The 20,888-nt window shown below is 44.5% G+C and overlaps 1 protein-coding gene across 1 annotated transcript in view; it reads left to right on the forward strand.

The window, feature by feature from the left end:
- Positions 1 to 6,431, forward strand: part of tafa4b (TAFA chemokine like family member 4b) — a 37,688-nt gene extending 31,257 nt beyond the window's left edge. Inside the window, exons 4-5 of the mRNA XM_042295479.1 lie at positions 1,492 to 1,616; positions 4,005 to 6,431. Of these exons, the coding sequence (XP_042151413.1) occupies positions 1,492 to 1,616; positions 4,005 to 4,016 (137 nt within the window). The 3' untranslated portion in view covers positions 4,017 to 6,431. The remainder of the gene's footprint in view (positions 1 to 1,491; positions 1,617 to 4,004) is intronic.
- Positions 6,432 to 20,888: the final 14,457 nt, after the last annotated feature.

Here is a 20,888-nt window from a genome sequence, read left to right on the forward strand (position 1 = left end):
CTCTCTCTCTCTCTGCACACTGCTCTGCCCTATACTTTCCATCCTCTCAGTATCAGGTCTCTCAGTGCTCTCTCTCTCTCTCCTGCACACTGCTCTGCCCTATACTTTCCATCCTCTCAGTTACAGGTCCCTCAGTGCTCTCTCTCTCTCTCCTGCACACTGCTCTGTCCTATACTTTCCATCCTCTCAGTATCAGGTCTCTCAGTGCTCTCTCTCTCTCTCCTGCACACTGCTCTGTCCTATACTTTCCATCCTCTCAGTATCAGGTCTCTCAGTGCTCTCTCTCAATCTCCTGCACACTGCTCTGCCCTATACTTTCCATCCTCTCAGTATCAGGTCTCTCAGTGCTCTCTCTCTCTCTCCTGCACACTGCTCTGTCCTATACTTTCCATCCTCTCAGTATCAGGTCTCTCAGTGCTCTCTCTCTCTCTCCTGCACACTGCTCTGCCCTATACTTTCCATCCTCTCAGTTACAGGTCCCTCAGTGCTCTCTCTCTCTCTCCTGCACACTGCTCTGTCCTATACTTTCCATCCTCTCAGTATCAGGTCTCTCAGTGCTCTCTCTCTCTCTCCTGCACACTGCTCTGCCCTATACTTTCCATCCTCTCAGTTACAGGTCCCTCAGTGCTCTCTCTCTCTCTCTGCACACTGCTCTGCCCTATACTTTCCATCCTCTCAGTATCAGGTCTCTCAGTGCTCTCTCTCTCTCTCCTGCACACTGCTCTGCCCTATACTTTCCATCCTCTCAGTTACAGGTCCCTCAGTGCTCTCTCTCTCTCTCCTGCACACTGCTCTGTCCTATACTTTCCATCCTCTCAGTATCAGGTCTCTCAGTGCTCTCTCTCTCTCTCCTGCACACTGCTCTGTCCTATACTTTCCATCCTCTCAGTATCAGGTCTCTCAGTGCTCTCTCTCTCTCTCCTGCACACTGCTCTGCCCTATACTTTCCATCCTCTCAGTTACAGGTCCCTCAGTGCTCTCTCTCTCTCTCCTGCACACTGCTCTGTCCTATACTTTCCATCCTCTCAGTATCAGGTCTCTCAGTGCTCTCTCTCTCTCTCCTGCACACTGCTCTGCCCTATACTTTCCATCCTCTCAGTATCAGGTCTCTCAGTGCTCTCTCTCTCTCTCCTGCACACTGCTCTGCCCTATACTTTCCATCCTCTCAGTTACAGGTCCCTCAGTGCTCTCTCTCTCTCTCCTGCACACTGCTCTGTCCTATACTTTCCATCCTCTCAGTATCAGGTCTCTCAGTGCTCTCTCTCTCTCTCCTGCACACTGCTCTGCCCTATACTTTCCATCCTCTCAGTATCAGGTCTCTCAGTGCTCTCTCTCTCCTGCACACTGCTCTGTCCTATACTTTCCATCCTCTCAGTATCAGGTCTCTCAGTGCTCTCTCTCTCTCTCCTGCACACTGCTCTGCCCTATACTTTCCATCCTCTCAGTATCAGGTCTCTCAGTGCTCTCTCTCTCTCCTGTCCCGTCCTCCAGCCTCCATCGTGATTCAGAAGTGGTGGTGTCAGATGAACCCCTGCATGGAGGGAGAGGAGTGTAAGGTGCTCCCTGACCTCACAGGCTGGTCCTGCAGTACTGGGAACAAAGTCAAAACCACCAAGGTGAGAAGACTGGGTCCTTTTCCACTGTGTGTGTGTGTGTGAGAGAGAGTATGGATGACGGGGCGAATAAGAGACCTTGTCGGACCTTGGCTTGTCACAATTTTGTCCTTACTGAAGGTGTAACTGAAGAATACTTGAGCTTCAGTTTCTACTGTATGAGTATTATTTAGGCACTAATTAATTTACAGTCTTTGATAATGACAAAATAACATTCCTTCATTATTCCTTCAGATTCTAAGCTGTGGGGAGTTCTACTAAGCTAACATATGGAATTGTTTTAAGATGGTAATACCAAGGATCCTTTAGCTATTTAGGTCAGGAAACGATATATATATATATATATATATATATATATATATATATATATATTTATATATTTTTACATGTATTTAACCCCGTATTATAGGCACTAAACTATCTCCATATATACTTCCATAACATCTTTTAACCGATACCCAGCTACCTTCAGACAAGTCTTATGAGGCTAGTGGCCGTCCTAGAGCAAAATAACTGTTTCGGACGCCACAGACAGAAGGTGACAGATCGGCTGTACCAACTTCGGACAAGTCCCGTGACGCTTGTGGGAGAGAAGTCCATGATGTTTGTGAGAGTCTTATCTTTCCAATAGGGGTTATAATACTTTGCAGGCCAAACCATTAGGATGCTACAGACTTTTTTTTGTGAGAAGACTTTCGGGATGTCTCATGGTGTGACGAACACTGCTTTACCGCACTGGAAGGGTGACCGGTGGATACGGTATATTGGGAAGCAGCCCATGCTAAAAACAGACATCTCTAGCTTAAAGGGATTTTGAAGGGGTGTTGTTATTATGCTAATTAGATTTCCGTGGGGGCGGCTCATCAATATGCAGTCTGAAAACAACAACAAAAGAGAACATCCTACCAGTATTTACAGCAGAAATTGGCCCTTGAGGAACCCATGAAGTCCACAAAGTACTTAGGAAATGTCTGACAGTTCTCACATTCTCCAGCTTGGGTAAAGTTTGATGTCCATTCAATTGACACCCTTTTTTCCCATACAGCATTTTGTCTTAATGAATGTTTTGTAAAGAAACTATCAAGGTGAGGAAGCTTACACTGGTTTTCATTTTTTTTTAAAGATGGCAAAGTTGGGGCAGAAGTGTAGGTACGGTAGTGTATTAGGCTAATCGTCTAAACACGGAATGGTTTGATCAGAAATAACCACAAAAAGTTTGTTTCATAAACAGGAAGACTATGGAAAAAATTAACCAATCGTCTGTGGAGCATCAAGTGAGCATTATTTGTTAATCTTCTGTAAAGATGTGACTAGAGGGATGGAAAATGAATGTCAGAGAGAAAACAAAGCTGCACATACTCTGTGTTCACACTGCAACGCTAAACCTGACAGGCAGTATGGTAATCATTGTTATTCATATGAAATACATTGATTTGAATGAAGATCCTTCACAGCCTTTCTAATCTGTTAATGTGTTAAAGTTCATTTGCGGGACTGACTGACGGACGTGGTGTGGGTGTGTGTGTTGTGGGATGGAGCAGGTGAAATATAAAAAGAAAAACAGTTGTAAGGAGCACACAGGCACCGTAAGAGTAATTACTCAGAGAGACGGAATAACAGCGGAACATCTGTCGCATTCATTAGAATGCATTATGGCTACGGGTTCCATGGAGGCTTTCAATTTAAGAGTCCTAATTATATTGGTGAGGGGAAAGACGGAAGGATGAATGGTCGCTAAGAGACTGCCGTTAGAATTAATGACCCTGGGCCTTTGAACCACTGAAAAACTGATAGGTAAAGTCATCACCATCCTCTATCGCTTTCTCTCTCTCTCTCTCTCTGACTGTCTAACCAATCAGCTATTAAGAAGAGGGGAGGGAGGGCGAGGAAGAACCGTGCTGCATCAGTGGAAATTCATTCTGCATTTGCTCAATGTGGAAGAGGAGCACAGTTACTAAGAGACTTGGTGGCAGATGTCACAGGAGATTTCTGCAACGAAGCCGACGCCACGGCAACAGCTCTTCCTTCCAGCGACTGTCTCCCTCTTTCTCTCCCTCCGTCTAGCTGTGACCTTCTTTCCCTCTATCTATCTCTGTTCCTCTGTGTGACGCACTCTCTTTCTTTTCTGTCTGTCTCTCTCACTCCCACGTTGCAGGGGTGTAGATGCCTGAGGGCGTCTAGCTCTGATGGTCCTGTAGAATGAAGGATATCACTAACAGTGGAGATACACTGGTTCATAGACGTCAGTTCCCTCTAACATCATGAGAGCGGTGGGAGGGGCTGTCAGAGGTTTTATATTGTAGAGGTGCAAGCTCTGTCACTCAAAGATAAATGTTTCTGTGTCATTGGTTCAACTCTCTTATCTACTGTGCTTTGCTTTCTTTTTTCTAGGTCACACGATAGCAAGAGAATCGCTGAGCAGTGACATCACCAAGTCTCTCAACTGTTAACTCCATATGTAAAGAAAGGATGGCAATCATAACTGAGACACTTAGACTGACGATGAAGGGAAGACTGTTAGTCATCCCATCATACCAAGGTGTGACAAAAACTACAGAACCATTAAGAACACACTCTGATTGACAGAGACACTGGGGTAAAGTATCACACGTACAGCTCAAAACAACTATGGACTACTGAGTTTATGGATACCCAGGGAGCATACTTTATGGATACCCAGGGGGCATACTTTATGGATACCCAGGGGGCATACTTTATGGATACCCAGGGGGCATACTTTATGGATACCCAGGGGGCATACTTTATGGTCAGTAAAGACTATGTCTGAAGACTTTCGAGAAGACCATGTCGGAATACTTTTGCCTGTTAATAGAGATGGGGAGATCCAAAGAGAGGTGGTTTTGACCAGTGTCTGAGGAGTTGTAATGGATGGCTGTTTTGACTAAGTATTTGTGGACATGTGTTGCCGCCAGAGCTCCAGAAGGACTGTGTTAGAGTGTGATTCTAGGGTTGTTGGACTGGATCCTGAATGACTCCAACTAGAGAGTGGAATGTTGCTGCTCTATCAGGATTACTTTCTATTCATGAGCTGGGAGGGGGGTGGAGCTCATCACTTGTGAATTGCACATTATTGTCAAATTACTCTTGTGGGTCAAGTCACTATGATGGAGATGTTCTCTGAGAGTAATTTTGCAGTTCTAATTAGGGTTGCTAAGTAGGATCATAACATATAAAAAATTCATGTAAGATATTTGCACTAGTTGAAAACCGTTTTCGGAATGTTTTGTTTTTCTAGTTATTTCTAGTTTTTTTTTCTGTAGATGTCACATGAAATTAAAGAGAGGAAGATATTTTGTAAGAGTTCTGCCTCTGATGTTGAAGTAGAAATGCCACTGCCCTTCTCCCTGGTAGATTTGCTTATTATAATACTTGTTAATCCGTGGCTCAGATTGAAGGGATAGTTAACTTTGAACATAGTTCATTCTATAGGTCGTTATCAATAAAACGTCACAATATGGTGCGGAGCGTTCGATTTGGCTAAGTGCTGTTTTCAAGGGATTGTTAAATAAATGTTAGAACTATTTGGTTTAAATATCATCCCCTCCTGAAGAGCATAGTCACAACTACACATTTCCCATGATTCCACATTTAGATCTAACATCAGAGTAGTCTATCCATTTGGAAAATAACTAGCTAGCTAAGCAAACAATATATCACTTTAGCTTGCTTCGTCGGAGATTAGGCTTTTGGAAAGAGCTTGACATCGTCCTGGTAAAATTGTTGGTCGGATTTACGTTACTGCCATCACCACTATAGATGGCAAGCAAATCAAAAACTATTTGGATATAGCTAGCCACCTAGTTTATCTCCTGAAAGTAAGCTTGTTTAACAGCCATATTGACATGATCTGTTATTAGCTAGCTAGCCAATTTGATGTGGTTCATCAATCAATGTAGCCTATCATGTCTGTCAGCCGCAATTGTGATAAAAACAATGTTGAAGAGGGGATAATGTTAGCTAACTTCGCTAGGTATGCCTACGTTGGTTGCCGGAAAAGGTACATTAGGTGTACTTAACATTATGTTTAACAAACTGCACAAAGTTTCTACCGGTAGCTTGCAAAGTTAATATTATCAGATAACAATACATCGGCAAATGTGGAACCCGCAAAGGATGGGAAATGAACCTAAACCACTCAGACTTGTCAGGTAAAGTTCACTTTTATATCACTCAAATATCCAATTAATGTTGGCCAATATTGAGAGACATCGTGGGGCTACCCTCACGTTAGCTATCTGGAAGGACATGATCAATGAAAAGCATGCAGTTATTGCTGTATCATTTTGTTGATCTAGAGCTAAATGTGCGCAATTGTTTTGCATGGAATAATCAGACATTTGTAGTTCTGACTATGTTCTTCAAGAGGTGATGATACATGTTACAACCAAATAGTTAACATTTACTTAACAATCCCTTGAAAACGGTTTTAGCGGAGCTGGGGTGTCCTTGCCCCCCCCCCCCAGCAGTCCAAATTAAACATTCTGCTCCCTTTATTGTGATCTATTATTGACAGCAACCTACACTTTAATTCATTGAGAAGAAGCTAGTAATCTAGACATCATTTGGTCACAGACTCTCTAGATCAGATCATTTTCTAGTTATTCATAAAATAAATGAAATGTGTCATTTGATTTAACTAACCCTAAAGAGCCTTTTATAGTGCTTGTCACTAACTGTGGACTAGAAACATGTGCTTCCATGTCTCTAGTTCTGTCCAGAAACAATTTGAAAACTGAAAGTCAGTGATACCCTTGACATCTCTTATGTAAACTGTAAAATAGAGCACCCATAAACCATTAAAACATGCTTCTGCTTGTGTCGTGTTTCAGTTTGACAAGGAAACAACATGTTTTTAATAACTAACCCTTCTCTCCATCCACATTTGGAACAATATCTATGGTAATGTTTAATTTTACAGCCCGCTGTTTGCTTGCATTTTCATCCAACATGTTTTCCCCCCACAGGCCTCTATCATTACTGTGTGTTTAGCATAATGGTGCATAAACAGCCCTCTCAACCTTTGGTGCCCTGGACCTATCTCTCTCGCTCTCTCTCTCGCTCTCTCTCTCGCTCTCTCTCTCGCTCTCTCTCCCTCTCTCTCTCTCCCTCTCTCTCTCTCCCCCTCTCTCCCCCCTCTCTCTCTCTCTCTCTCTTTTTCTCTACCTGTGATGGCTGCTCTTCTCAGGGCGAGAGGAGAGGCCCTTCAGCCTGGCTGCTTTGAGAGATATGATAAATCTATCTGCGATAGTGCATTTCCAATGCTAAGCCCTAGGCCAAAGGGAGCTGGGGACAGCATGGCTAGTGGCAGCTCCACTCTCTCATTACCCAGGCCTGGATAGCACTAGCCCTCTCTCAGGACCACTGACATGTATTTTTAGGCTCTAATGTGTAAGGGCCCTTATTGTCGCAATGCCACACTCTCTCTGCCCTCTCTCTCAACTCCAATGGTCCATTTAAAGTCAACACACACACACACGCACGCACGCACACACACACGCACACACGCACACACACACACAAGCATATTGTATGTCTACTGTGCAAAAGTAAGCTAGACGATGGCTCGCTTTCCCGCCTCCCTCCCCTCATTCTCTCTCTCTGACTCTCCTCCTCTCCCCTGCTCTCTGGAGGTAGGTTTAGTGGGCTATGGACTGTAGATGAGCCATGCACCTGAATCCGTCCTGCACGGCTCTGCAACAGAATCAATATTTGAGGACAATTTGCGCGGAGCTGCTCCCTAGTGGCCAAAGCCTGACACTGCAGCTCCAGTCAGGCTTTTGAAAGGAATAGATGAGACAGCCCATCTCAGGTCACCATTATTTCACTGAGAAATTGCACAGCACACCATGTATACAATTACCACTGCTGTGGAGAAGAGACAACCCTGCAGGAAATAGAGGAACTCTGCCCTCCTTTAAGCCAAAAGCCATCACCTGAACACAAGCCTGTGCAGGATGAGAGTGGAACGGCAGCAGCATTGGCCACATTCAGTAACCTTTATACATTCAGGTGGGTTATTGAGAGTCACCTCTCTTTTACTGAAGAATGTACACTAGGACTACATGATAAGACAATTAATAGTAATAAAAAAAGCCTTGTCATACTATAGAAGAAAGGGTTTTTGTCTTTGTCATATTCCATATGTAATATTCTGTTATACAGGGACTAATAAGGTGTCCCTGGGAGGGGGTGTGTCTCTCTGTCTGCAGGTATCTGGCCTGAATGTTTGATTGGTAGATAAATGGCCCATGGCGATTGGTCCCTTTCATCTCTGGGTAGCTTATGAGGTTGGTGGCCCTGAGGACAGGACTAACTACAGATTAACATGCTAATGAGAGAAGAAGTGATAGAGAGAGAGAGCAGGAGGGAGCGAGAGAGATTGATACTAAAATGAGGACAGACAGAATGGAGGGAGTGTGAAAGAGTCGGAGATATGGGTGACATGGAGGGGGGGGGAGAAATTGGAGTTAGTGAGAGGGACCATTGGAGAATGATAAAGTGGGCGAGAGAGCGAGAGAGCGAGAGAGAGAGAGAGAGAGAGAGAGGGGTGAGGTGTATTTTAAGTATCCTATTGTTTATTTTCTAAGCTCAGTGGATCCCGAGAGTCCACTTGCATTGGCAAACTGTGTGGCTCCTCCGGTCCATCATCACACTCCGTTTACACAATCACAACCTGAGGGGGGGAAATCAACCCAGGAAACACAGCTACTTTGGCTTTTCAGTCATCTATTGTCAAGTCCAATTTGTATTACCCTCCAGCCAAATCCTGGAAATGGGGGGTGTATTCATGTTCAGTGAGAGTGGTAATCTTCTGAAGAACAACGGATTCTGTCATAGGCAGTGAAATGTACGTGACTATTCAGCTCAGCTCTCTGAAATGGGATTATCATGGATGGACAACAAACCTTTCTGGCATTTTACTTGGTATAATGTAGAGACCAGTATCACAAGGGTCCAGTATCACATATTGTATAACAGTGAGTATCGTGACATTCATTCAAACAGACTTTGTAGAGCAATGGCCATGCTATTTCCAACCCCATTCCCAATACATTATTCATCATATGTGTTTCTTTAAATGAGAGCGTGGTTCATTCATGTAATGTAACTACATTTCCCTGAGGGACATGTTATGATAGTATGACATGATCTTATTGGCTAACCCACTCGGTTAGCCTTCAGGTGATGGCGTGATCATGAATTATGTTAGTCACACTGTCTTAAACAGCAAATACAACAACACAGGACATTTGAATTCAATCAAACGTTCAATCAAACAATCATGAGCTTTAATGATTAATTTGCCGGGCGGATGTGGCTGGTGTGGAGCTGATATTGTATCATGGCGCCGGAGAAGATGGCTGACGTTTTACGTGCTCCTAACCAACTGTGTTTTTTGTTAGTTTTTTTGCTTTGTTTGTAACTTATTTCTTTACTTATTCTGTACATAATGTTGCTGCTACCGTCTCTTATGACCGAAAATAACTTCTGGACATCAGAACAGCGATTACTCACCTCGAACTGGCAGAAGCTTTTGTTTCCTTTAACGAGTCCGGCGAGCCCGACGTGAAGGACATACTGCTTTTCCGGGAACAGGCCCAAATTCCTGTCATTTGCGTGAAGAGAAGACAGAGAAAAAGAGGACAGAGGTCGGGCTGTCTTCTGACAATAAACCCCCACTGCCTTCCATTCTACTAGCTAACGTGCAATCATTAGAAAATAAAATCAACAACCTATGAGGAAGATTGAACTACCAACGGGACATTAAAAACTGTAATATCTTAAGCTTCACAAAGTCATGGCTGAACGACGACATTATCAACATACAACTGACTGGTTATATGCTGTATCGGCAGGATAGAACACTGGCGTCTGGTAAGACAAGGGGGGGGAGGCGGACGATGCATACTTGTAAACAACAGCTGGTGCACGATATCTATGGAAGTCTCGAAGTTTTGTACACCTGAGGTAGAGTATCTCATGAAAAGCTGTAGACCACACTATCTACCTAGAGAGTTTTCATCTGTATTTTTGTAGCTGTCTACATACCACCGCAGACCGATGCTGCCACTAAGACCGCACTCAATGAGCTGTATTCCGCCATAAGCAAACAGGAAAACGCTCATCCAGAGGAGGCACTTCTAGCGGCCGGGGACCTTAATGCATGGACACTTAAATCCGTTTTACCAAATTTCTATCAGCATGCTAAATGTGCAACCAGAGGGAAAATAATTCTAGACCACCTTTACTCCACACACAGAGACACATAGGAAGCTCTCCCTCACCCTCCATTTGGCAAATCTGACCATAATTCCATCCTCCTGATTCCTGCTTTCAAGCAAAAACTAAACCAGGAAGCACCAGTGACTCGGTCAATAAAAAAGTGGTCAGATGAAGCAGATGCTAAGCTACAGGATTGTTTTGCTAGCACTGACTGGAATATGCTCCGGGAATCTTCCGATGGCATTGAGGAGTACACCACATCAGTCATTGGCTTCATCAATAAGTGCATCAATGACGTTGTCCCCAACCAGAAGCCATGGATTACAGGCAACATTTGCACTGAGCTAAAGGCTAGAGCTGCCGCTTTCAGGGAGCGGGACTATAACCTGGAAGCTTATAAGAAATCCTACTATTTCCTCTGACGAACCATCAAAAAGGCAAAGAGTCAATACAGGGCTAAGATTGAATCGTACTACACCGGCTCAGACACTCGTCGGATGTGGCAGGGCTTGCAAACTATTACAGACTACAAAGGGAAGCACAGGCGATAACACAGGCGATAACACTGATAACACAGAAACATGCTTGAGAGCACCAGCTGTTCCGGACGACTCTATGATCACTCTCTCCGCAGCTGATGTGAGTAAGACCTTTAAACAGGTCAACATTCACAAGGCCGCAGGGCCAGATGGATTACCAGGGCGTGTACTGCGAGCATGCACTGACCAACTGGCAAGTGTCTTCACTGACATTTTCAACCTCTCCCTGTCCAAGTCTGTAATATCAACATGTTTTAAGCAGACCACCATAGTCCCTGTGCCCAAGAACACTAAGGTAACCTTCCTAAATGACTACCAACCCGTAGCTCTCACATCTGAAGCCATGAAGTGATTTGAAAGGCTGGTCATGGCTCACATCAACACCATTATCCCAGAAACCCTAGACCCACTCCAATTTGCATACCACCCTAACAGATCCACAGATGATGCAATCTCTATTACACTTCATACTGTGACTAATACAATTTGATTTGATATTGTTGCTGAAATGACTGGGGATTCACTAAGTTCCTTTCCATTCTCTGTCTGCTCCCAGAGCTTCTAGCTGTTGCGTCTTCAAACTGTTATCTCTGCAAACAATTAGTGACTGGAGGCTGACCTGGGCCATTTTTTGAGCAGCCTGCTACATTACCATGGCCAGAGCATGGGAGCAATGGCGCTGCCAGAGGAGGTGCCAATGTGACTAGCACCGATAAATGGGAACCCTGCAGCAGGCGTGTGTGGCAGATAAGGGGCAAAGGAGCTACATGAACATTAACTGGCCACTGCCAGTCCCACGGGATTTAAGCAGACAGAGAGGCATTTGTTATTACAGTGATGTTTGTGTGTGCCAGGGAGGGATACAGAAAATAAAACTAAGCAGGTAATGTAAGTGATTTGTAATTCAGATGGGGTATGATAAGGGTGTGTGAGTGGGAAATTTAATTTGGCTATTTTCTGTGTTTTTTTATGCTGATCTTAACTTTTATTTTGTACACAATGTCTCTGCATCAGACCAGCAATCAGTAACCTCGATTTGAATTAAGATTTTTACTTCAACGAAACAGCAGCTCTAGACGTTGTGCTTACTCTGGACCAGGACCTAATCTCAGGGATTTGAGAAGGAAACGACGGTGAAGAAGAGGCAGGCGAGGCAGCCTCATAATGAGATTACATCGCTGAACAAATAGACTGCAATTGGCGAATGTGCAGTCACTGGAAAATAAATACTAATTCCTTAGACACTGTGGACCCTCTCCAATTCGCATTCCACCCCAACAGATCCACATATGACGCAATCTCTATTGCACTCCACACTGCTCTCTCCCACCTGCACAAGAGGAACAACTAAAAGAGAATGCTTTTCATTGACTACAGCGGGGCGTTCAACACCATAGTGTCCTCCGAGCTCATCACTAAGCTCAGGACGGTGGGACTGAACAGCTCACTCTGCAACTGGATCCTGAACTTCCTGACAGGCTGCGCCCAGGTGGTGAGGGTAGGGAACAACACATCTGCCATGCTGACCCTCAACACGGGTCCTCTTAGGGGTGGTTGCTTAGTCCCATCCTGCACTCCCTGTTTACCCACAACTGTGTACGATTCCAACACCATCATTAAGTTTGCTGACGACACAATGGTGGTAGGCCTGATCAATAATGATGATGAGACAACCTATAGGGAGGAGGTGCCAGGACAACAACTTTTCCCTCAACTGTTCTCTCTGCTACTGCACAGCAAGCTGTACTGATGCAACAGGTCTGGAACCAACAGGACCCTGAACAGCTTCTACCCCCAAGCCACAAGTCTGCTAAATAGTTTACCATAAACATTGAACACAACATTTAAACGCAACATGTAAAGTGTTGGTCCCATGTGTCATGAGCTGAAATTAATGATCTGTTCTATATGCACAACAAGCTTATTTCTCTAAAATGTTGTGCCCAAATTTGTTTACATCCCTGTTAGTGAGCATTTCTCCTTTGTTCAGATAATCCTAGCTAAACAGCATCATCTGTACATTTCAATGAAACATGGTGAAGCCCCAAAATTGCCCTCGCTAGAAGCCTGTGTTTCAGACATAAGGAAGTGGATGGCTGCACTTTTAAACTCAGACAAAACAGAGATGCTTGTTCTAAGTCCCAAGAAACAAAGAGATCTTCTGTTGAATCTGACAATTAATCTACAGTCGTCTCAAATAAAACTGTGAAGGACCCTGATCTCTCTTTTGACGAACATATCAAGACTGTTTCAAGGGCAGCTTTTTTCCATCTACGTAACATTGCAAAAATCTGAAACTTTCTGTCCAAAAATTATGCAGAAAAATGTATCCATGCTTTTGTTACTTCTAGGTTAGACCACTACAATGCTCTACTTTCCGGCTACCCAGATAAAGCACTAAATAAACTTCAGTTAGTGTTAAATACGGCTGCTAGAATCCTGGCTAGAACCAAAAAAATGGATCATATTACTCCAGTGCTAGCCTCCCTACACTGGCTTCCTGTCAAGGCAAGGGCTGATTTCAAGGTTTTACTGCTAACCTACAAAGCATTACATGGGCTTGCTTCTACCTATCTCTCTGATTTGGTCCTGCCGTACATACCTACACGTACGCTACGGTCACAAGACGCAGGCCTCCTAATTGTCCCTAGAATTTCGAAGCAAACAGCTGGAGGCAGGGCTTTCTCCTATAGAGCTCCATTTTTATGGAATGGTCTGCCAACCCATGTGAGAGACGCAGACTCGGTCTCAAACTTTAAGTCTTTACTGAAGACTCATCTCTTCAGTGGGTCATATGATTGAGTGTAGTCTGGCCCAGGAGTGTGAAGGTGAACGGAAAGGCTCTGGAGCAACGAACCGCCCTTGCTGTCTCTGCCTGGCCGGTTCCCCTCTTTCCACTGGGGTTCTCTGCCTCTAACCCTACTACAGGGGCTGAGTCACTGGCTTACTGATGCTCTTTCATGCCGTCCCTAGGAGGGGTGCGTCACTTGAGTGGGTTGAGTCACTGATGTGATCTTCCTGTCTGGGTTTGCGCCCCCCCTTGGGTTGTGCCGTGGCGGAGATCTTTGTGGGCTATACTCGGCTTTGTCTCAGGATGGTAAGTTGGTGGTTGAAGATATCTCTCTAGTGGTGTGGGGGCTGTGCTTTGGCAAAGGGGGTGGGGTTATATCCTTCCTGTTTGGCCCTGTCCGGGGGTATCATCGGATGGGGCCACAGTGTCTCCTGACCCTTCCTGTCTTAGCCTCCAGTATTTATGCTGCAGTAGTTTGTGTCGGGGGCTAGGGTCGGTTTGTTATATCACATATCATACATATATATATATATATATATGTCTTATCCGGTGTCCTGTGTGAATTTAAGTATGCTCTCTCTAATTCTCTCTTTCTCTCTTTCTTTCTCTCTCTCGGAGGACCTGAGCCCTAGGACCATGCCTCAGGACTACCTGGCATGATTACTCCTTGCTGTCCCCAGTCCACCTGGCCGTGCTGCTGCTCCAGTTTCAACTGTTCTGCCTGCGGCCATGGAATCCTGACCTGTTCACCGGACATGCTACCTGTCTCAGACCTATTATTTGACCATGCTGGTCATTTATGAACATTTGAACATCTTGGCCATGTTCTGTTATAATCTCCACCCGGCACAGCCAGAAGAGGACTGGCCACCCCTCATAGCCTGGTTCCTCTCTAGGTTACTTCCTAGGGTTTGGCCTTTCTAGGGAGTTTTTCCTAGCCAATGTGCTTCAACACCTGCATTGCTTGCTGTTTGGGGTTTTAGGCTCGGTTTCTGTACAGCACTTTGAGATATCAGCTGATGTACGAAGGGCTATATAAATACATTTGATATGATTTGATCATGCACCTTGTGCTGGGGACAATAAAAGGCCACTCTAAAATGTGCAGTTTTGTCACACAACACATTGCCAAAGTTTTGAAGGAGCATGCAATTGGCATGCTGACTGCAGTAATGTCCACCAGAGCTGTTGCCAGAGAATTTAATGTTGATTTCTCTACTATAAGCCACCTCCAATGTCGTTTTAGAGAATTTGTCAGTACGTCCAACTGGCCTCATAACCGTGGCCACGTGTATCCACGCCAGCCCAGGAACTCCACATCCGGCTTCTTCACCTGTGGGATCTTCTGAGAACAGCCAACCCCACAGATGATAAAACTGTGGGTTTGCACAACCAAAGAATGTCTGCACAAACTATCAGAAACTATCTCAGGGAAGCTCATCTGTGTGCTCGTAGTCCTCACCAGGGTTTTGACCTGACTGCTGTTTGGCATTGTAACCAACTTCAGTGGGCAAATGCTCATCTTCGATGGCCACTGGCAGTATGGACAAGTGCGCTCTTCACGGATTAATTACGGTTTCAACTGTACTGGGCAGATGGCAGACAGTGTGTGTGAAGTCGTGTGGGCGAGCGGTTTGCTGATGTCAACGTTGTGATCAGAGTGCCCCGTAGTGGTGGTGGTGTTATGGTATGGGCAGGCATAAGCTACAGACAATGCATTTTATCAATGGCAATTTGAATGAACAGAGATACCGTGATGAGAGGCCAATTGTTGTGCCATTCATCCACCGCCGTATCCTCAAGTTTGAGCATGGTAATACACGTACCATGTTGCAAGGATCTGTACACAATACCTTAATGCTGAAAATGTCCCAGTTTTTCCATGGCCTGCATACTCACCCGACATGGCAACCATTGAGCATGTTTGGGATGCTTTGCATGGATGTGTATGACAACTTGTTCAAGTTCCCGCCAATATCCATCAATTTTTCACAGCCAATGAAGAGGAATGGGACAACATCCCAAATTCCACAGGCCACAATCAACAGCCTGAGCAACTATATGTGAGGGAGATGTGTCGCACCTGATACTGACTGGTTTCCTGACTGGTTTCCTACTTTTTTTTAAAGGAATCTGTGAACAGATGCATATCTGTATTCCCAGTCATGTGAAATCCATAAATTAGGAACTAATCAATTTAGGTAAATTGACTTATTTCCTAATATGAAGTGTAACTCAGTCAAATCTTTGAAATTGTTGCATGTTGTGTTTATATTTTTGTTCAGTGTGTAGCTTCCCGGACTATCTGCATTGACCCTATCTTGTACTAACTCTTTTGACTCATCACATACGCTGCTGCTACTGCTTATTATTTATCCTGTTGCCTAGTCACTTTACCCCTACCTATACATACAGTACATATCCACCTCAATCTCCTCATACCCTTGCACATGGACTCGGTACTGGTACCCCATGAATGTAGCCAAGTTATCAATACTGATGATTGTGTATTTATTCCTCATGTTATCTTTCTACTATTTTATTTTATTTTTCTCTCTGCATTGTTGGGAAGGGCCTGTAAGTACACATTTCCTTGTTAGTATACATACACCTGTTGTTTACAAAGTTTGTGACAAATCAAATGTGATTTTATGTGTATGCTCATGATTAAACATGATAGTGAAAATGATATATCTGTAAAGTCGCGTCAATCACAGATCAACACTATTTCCATTCACTTTTCTTTCATGTTTATGACAAGCGCTGTCAGTCAAAGCTTCAGCACACCGTACTAAAAACAGAAGATGCCTAGTCAAAGCTTCAGCACACTGTACTAAAAACAGAAGATACCTAGTCAAAGCTTCAGCACACCACACTAAAAACAGAAGATGCCTAGTCAAAGCTTCAGCACATCGTACTAAAAACAGAAGATACCTAGTCAAAGCTTCAGCACACCATACTAAAAACAGAAGATACCTAGTCAAAGCTTCAGCACACAACACTAAAAACAGAAGATACCTAGTCAAAGCTTCAGCACACCATACTAAAAACAGAAGATACCTAGTCAAAGCTTCAGCACACCACACTAAAAACAGAAGATGCCTAGTCAAAGCTTCAGCACACCATACTAAAAACAGAAGATGCCTAGTCAAAGCTTCAGCACACCACACTAAAAACAGAAGATACCTAGTCAAAGCTTCAGCACACCATACTAAAAACAGAAGAAGCCTAGTCAAAGCTTCAGCACATCGTACTAAAAACAGAAGATACCTAGTCAAAGCTTCAGCACACCACACTAAAAACAGAAGATGCCTAGTCAAAGCTTCAGCACACTGTACTAAAAACAGAAGAAGCCTAGTCAAATCTTCAGTACACCGTACTAAAAACAGAAGATGCCTAGTCAAAGCGTCAGCACACCGTACTAAAAACAGAAGATGCCTAGTCAAAGCATCAGCACATCGTACTAAAAACAGAAGATGCCTAGTCAAAGCATCAGCACATCGTACTAAAAACAGAAGATGCCTACTGTAAGCTTCAGCACATCATACTAAAAACAGAAGATGCCTAGTCAAAGCTTCAGCACACCGTACTAAAAACAGAAGATGCCTAGTCAAAGCTTCAGTACACCATACTAAAAACAGAAGATGCCTAGTCAAAGCTTCAGCACACCACACTAAAAACAGAAGATACCTAAAAACAGACTAAAAACAGAAGATGCCTAGTCAAAGCTTAAAAACAGAAGATGCACACCACACTAAAAACAGAAGATGCCTAGTCAAAGCTTCAGTACACCGTACTAAAAACAGAAGATGCCTAGTCAAAGCTTCAGCACACCGTACTAAAAACAGAAGATGCCTAGTCAAAGCTTCAGCACACCGTACTAAAAACAGAAGATGCCTAGTCAAAGCTTCAGTACACCATACTAAAAACAGAAGATGCCTAGTCAAAGCTTCAGTACACCATACTAAAAACAGAAGATGCCTAGTCAAAGCTTCAGCACACCGTACTAAAAACAGAAGATGCCTAGTCAAAGCTTCAGTACACCATACTAAAAACAGAAGATGCCTAGTCAAAGCGTCAGCACACCGTACTAAAAACAGAAGATGCCTAGTCAAAGCATCAGCACATCGTACTAAAAACAGAAGATGCCTACTGTAAGCTTCAGCACATCATACTAAAAACAGAAGATGCCTAGTCAAAGCTTCAGCACACCGTACTAAAAACAGAAGATGCCTAGTCAAAGCTTCAGTACACCATACTAAAAACAAAAGATGCCTAGTCAAACTTTATTGCTGTATAGTTTGTGACAGATAGGGGGAATTTAGATTGAAAGACTATGATACGATTATTTTGCACAATGAACTGTGTTAATTTAAATGAGCTGAAAAACACAAACCTACGGTACACAATATTCAGCACAACTTGTGCTTGCTTGCCAGTATGTACTGTACAGTACATGGCCTGCAGTTCACCGCCTGAAGATCTAGCATGCTTCCAGTGCTATTTAAAGTACATGTCTAATTTGTGGAAATAGGATTTACTGCCATACTCTATCACAGTCAAACTTGCAGCGTGTAGCATGACACAAGAAAGTAAAACATCAGGACAACCCAGGGCAAGAATACAGATAATAGCTAAATAAATTGCAAGGAAAATGGTTTGCTAGCAAGTGTTTTAATGTATTTACCAGTGGCAACAACGCACAAGTAGGATGCATTATTCATAATTAATTCTCAGAATGCATGATTCCTCTTATTTACCAAATGAATGGTTTATTTTCTTGGCAAATATCACCACTCTCATGTGTGGGACAGAGAATAGGCTGTCCTTGTACATTCAGGCGGTAGGGGAAATAGAGAGAGTGACTATGCAGATACCAATGTGCAAACATTTGTTGTACTATTATTTTGGAAACTGATGGGAACATTCCTAGTAAGCAAAATTACAGTTCAGGATGTATGGCTCATTCTGGGAGCTTATTAGCATTGGAGAATATACTGAACACAATGGTAACCCCTGTTCTAGTCTAATGTTATATACAGCCGTATTCTGGTCTCCTGGGTGTTGTGGCATGGCCAGTGGGCATGGCAGGCAGATGCAACCCCCTCACCCAGGCCCTGACCCTCCTGTCTGGCCCCCCCTCTGGCTCTGTTGGCAGTGACTGGCATCCTGAACCCTCACCAACACAGGCCTGTCTTCCTCACTGCCTGACAGATGCCCTGTCAGGTGCCCAGTCTGAACAGGTGTAAGTAGAACAGGACAGGGCAGGACAGGACATGGTAAATAACCGTGTAATCAACATAGGCCGGGTGGGGAAGGGGATCTGCAGAGAAACAAACATTTACAAATGGCAGTGCAGGCCTTGTAAACAGGAGTAGTTCTGCAAAATATATATTTGGCTGAATATTTGATGGGCTGTAAGAGGATCTGCTTTGGGGGATTTTGGAGCATTGATTCTGTTCGGGAGAGGGGGATAGGACCAAAGCTTCCTCTCTGCTACTGTTATCAAAGGCTTCCCTCCTTCTTTATCATTCATTACTCCCTTTATGACTCTCCAGTCCTGTCTCTTACTTTTTGTTTCACTCACTCCATCTCTTTGTGACTGCTCTCTACCTCTGTCTTCTACTGCACTTCCTGGTCTCCCTTTGTCTGATTTTCTATCTGAAATGGTACTGTATGTGTGCCACTATGCTTCAACCTGCCAGAGTGGCAAATAATAACAGCACACATGAGAGAAAAACAAAGGAACAGATGGTGGTAAAGAGAGAGAGAGAGAAGAAGAGGAGGGAATGGAGAGAGAGATGGAGAGAAGAGGAGGGAAGGATGGAGAGAGAGAGGGATGGAGAGAAGCGAAGGGAGGGAGGGAGGGAGGGAGGGAGGGAGGGAGGGAGGGAGGGAGGGAGGGAGGGAGGGAGGGAGGGAGGGAGGGAGGGAGGGAGGGAGGGAGAGGAGGGAGGGAGGGACAGAACATATACAAAGGAAGAGGTAGACAGACAGACAGACAGACAGACAGACAGACAGACAGACAGACAGACAGACAGACAGACAGACAGACAGACAGACAGACAGACAGACAGACAGACAGACAGACAGACAGACAGACAGACAGACAGACAGACATGGCAGAATATTCTATCCTGTCTGCCTCAGGCACCAACAGTAACATGTAACCTTGTGGGTTTGTCCCACCTCACCTGCTTGTGATTAATTAAAATCACTCGCACACACACACACACACAAACTCTCTCTCTCTCTCTCTCTCTCTCTCTCTCTCCTTCTGCTCTCATGTGGTGGTCATGTACTGTATATCATATTCTGGTAGTGTTTCCCTGGCTTTTTATGTCTATGGCTGCAGGGCTCTCACCCTGCAGGGCTCTCACTGTGACATTAATCAGCCACCAGGTTTCAACTTCTGCTGTGAGCCAAGGCTTTGTGTGCTTTAGCACACTCTGCCAACCCTGATGTCCTTGCTGTGTCTGAATCCTGGCTTAGGAAGAATACCAAAAATTCTGAGATTTCCATACCCAACTATAACATTTTCCGTCAAGAACTGCCAAAGGGGGAGGAGTTGCAGTCTACTGCAGAGATAGCCTGCAAAGTAAAGTCATACTTTCCAGGTCCATACCGAAACAGTTCGAACTTCTAATTTAAAAAAGTAATCTCTCCAGAAATAAGTCTCTCACTGTTGCCGCCTGCTACCGACCCCCCTCAGCTCCCAGCTGTGCCCTGGACACCATTTGTGAATTGATCGCCCCCCATCTAGCTTCAGAGTTTGTTCTGTTAGGTGACCTAAACTGGGATATGCTTAACACTCCGGCAGTCCTACAATCTAAGCTAGATGCCCTCAATCTCACACAAATCATCAAGGAACCCACCAGGTACAACCCTAAATCTGTAAACAAGGGCACCCTCATAGACGTTATCCTGACCAACTGGCCCTCCAAATACACCTCCGCTGTCTTCAATCAGGATCTCAGCGATCACTGCCTCATTGCCTGTATCCGCTACGGGTCCGCAGTCAAACGACCACCCCTACTCACTGTCAAACACTCCCTAAAACACTTCTGCGAGCAGGCCTTTCTAATCGACCTGGCCCGGGTATCCTGGAAGGATATTGACCTCATCCTGTCAGTTGAGGATGCCTGGTCATTCTTTAAAAGTAACTTCCTCACCATCTTAGATAAGCATGCTCCGTTCAAAAAATGCAGAACTAAGAACAGATATAGCCCCTGGTTCACTCCAGACCTGACTGCCCTCGACCAGCACAAAAACATTCTGTGGCGGACTGCAATAGCATCGAATAGTCCCCGCGATATGCAACTGTTCAGGGAAGTCAGGAACCAATACACGCAGTCAAAGCAAAGGCCAGCTTTTTCAAGCAGAAATGTGCATCCTGTAGCTCTAACTCCAAAAGGTTCTGGGACACTGTGGAGAACAAGAGCAGCTCCTCCCAGCTGCCCACTGCACTGAGGCTAGGTAACACGGTCACCACTGATAAATCCATGATAATCGAAAACTTCAACAAGCATTTCTCAACGGCTGGCCATGCCTTCCTCCTGGCTACTCCAACCTCGGCAAACACTACCCCCCCCCCAAATCCAGATAGCAGATGTTCTGAAAGAGCTGCAAAACCTGGACCCGTACAAATCAGCTGGGCTTGACAATCTGGACCCGTTATTTCTAAAACTATCCGCCACCATT

Source organism: Oncorhynchus tshawytscha, linkage group LG02 (genome assembly GCF_018296145.1).
Source record: "Oncorhynchus tshawytscha isolate Ot180627B linkage group LG02, Otsh_v2.0, whole genome shotgun sequence".
Lineage (NCBI taxonomy): Eukaryota > Metazoa > Chordata > Actinopteri > Salmoniformes > Salmonidae > Oncorhynchus > Oncorhynchus tshawytscha.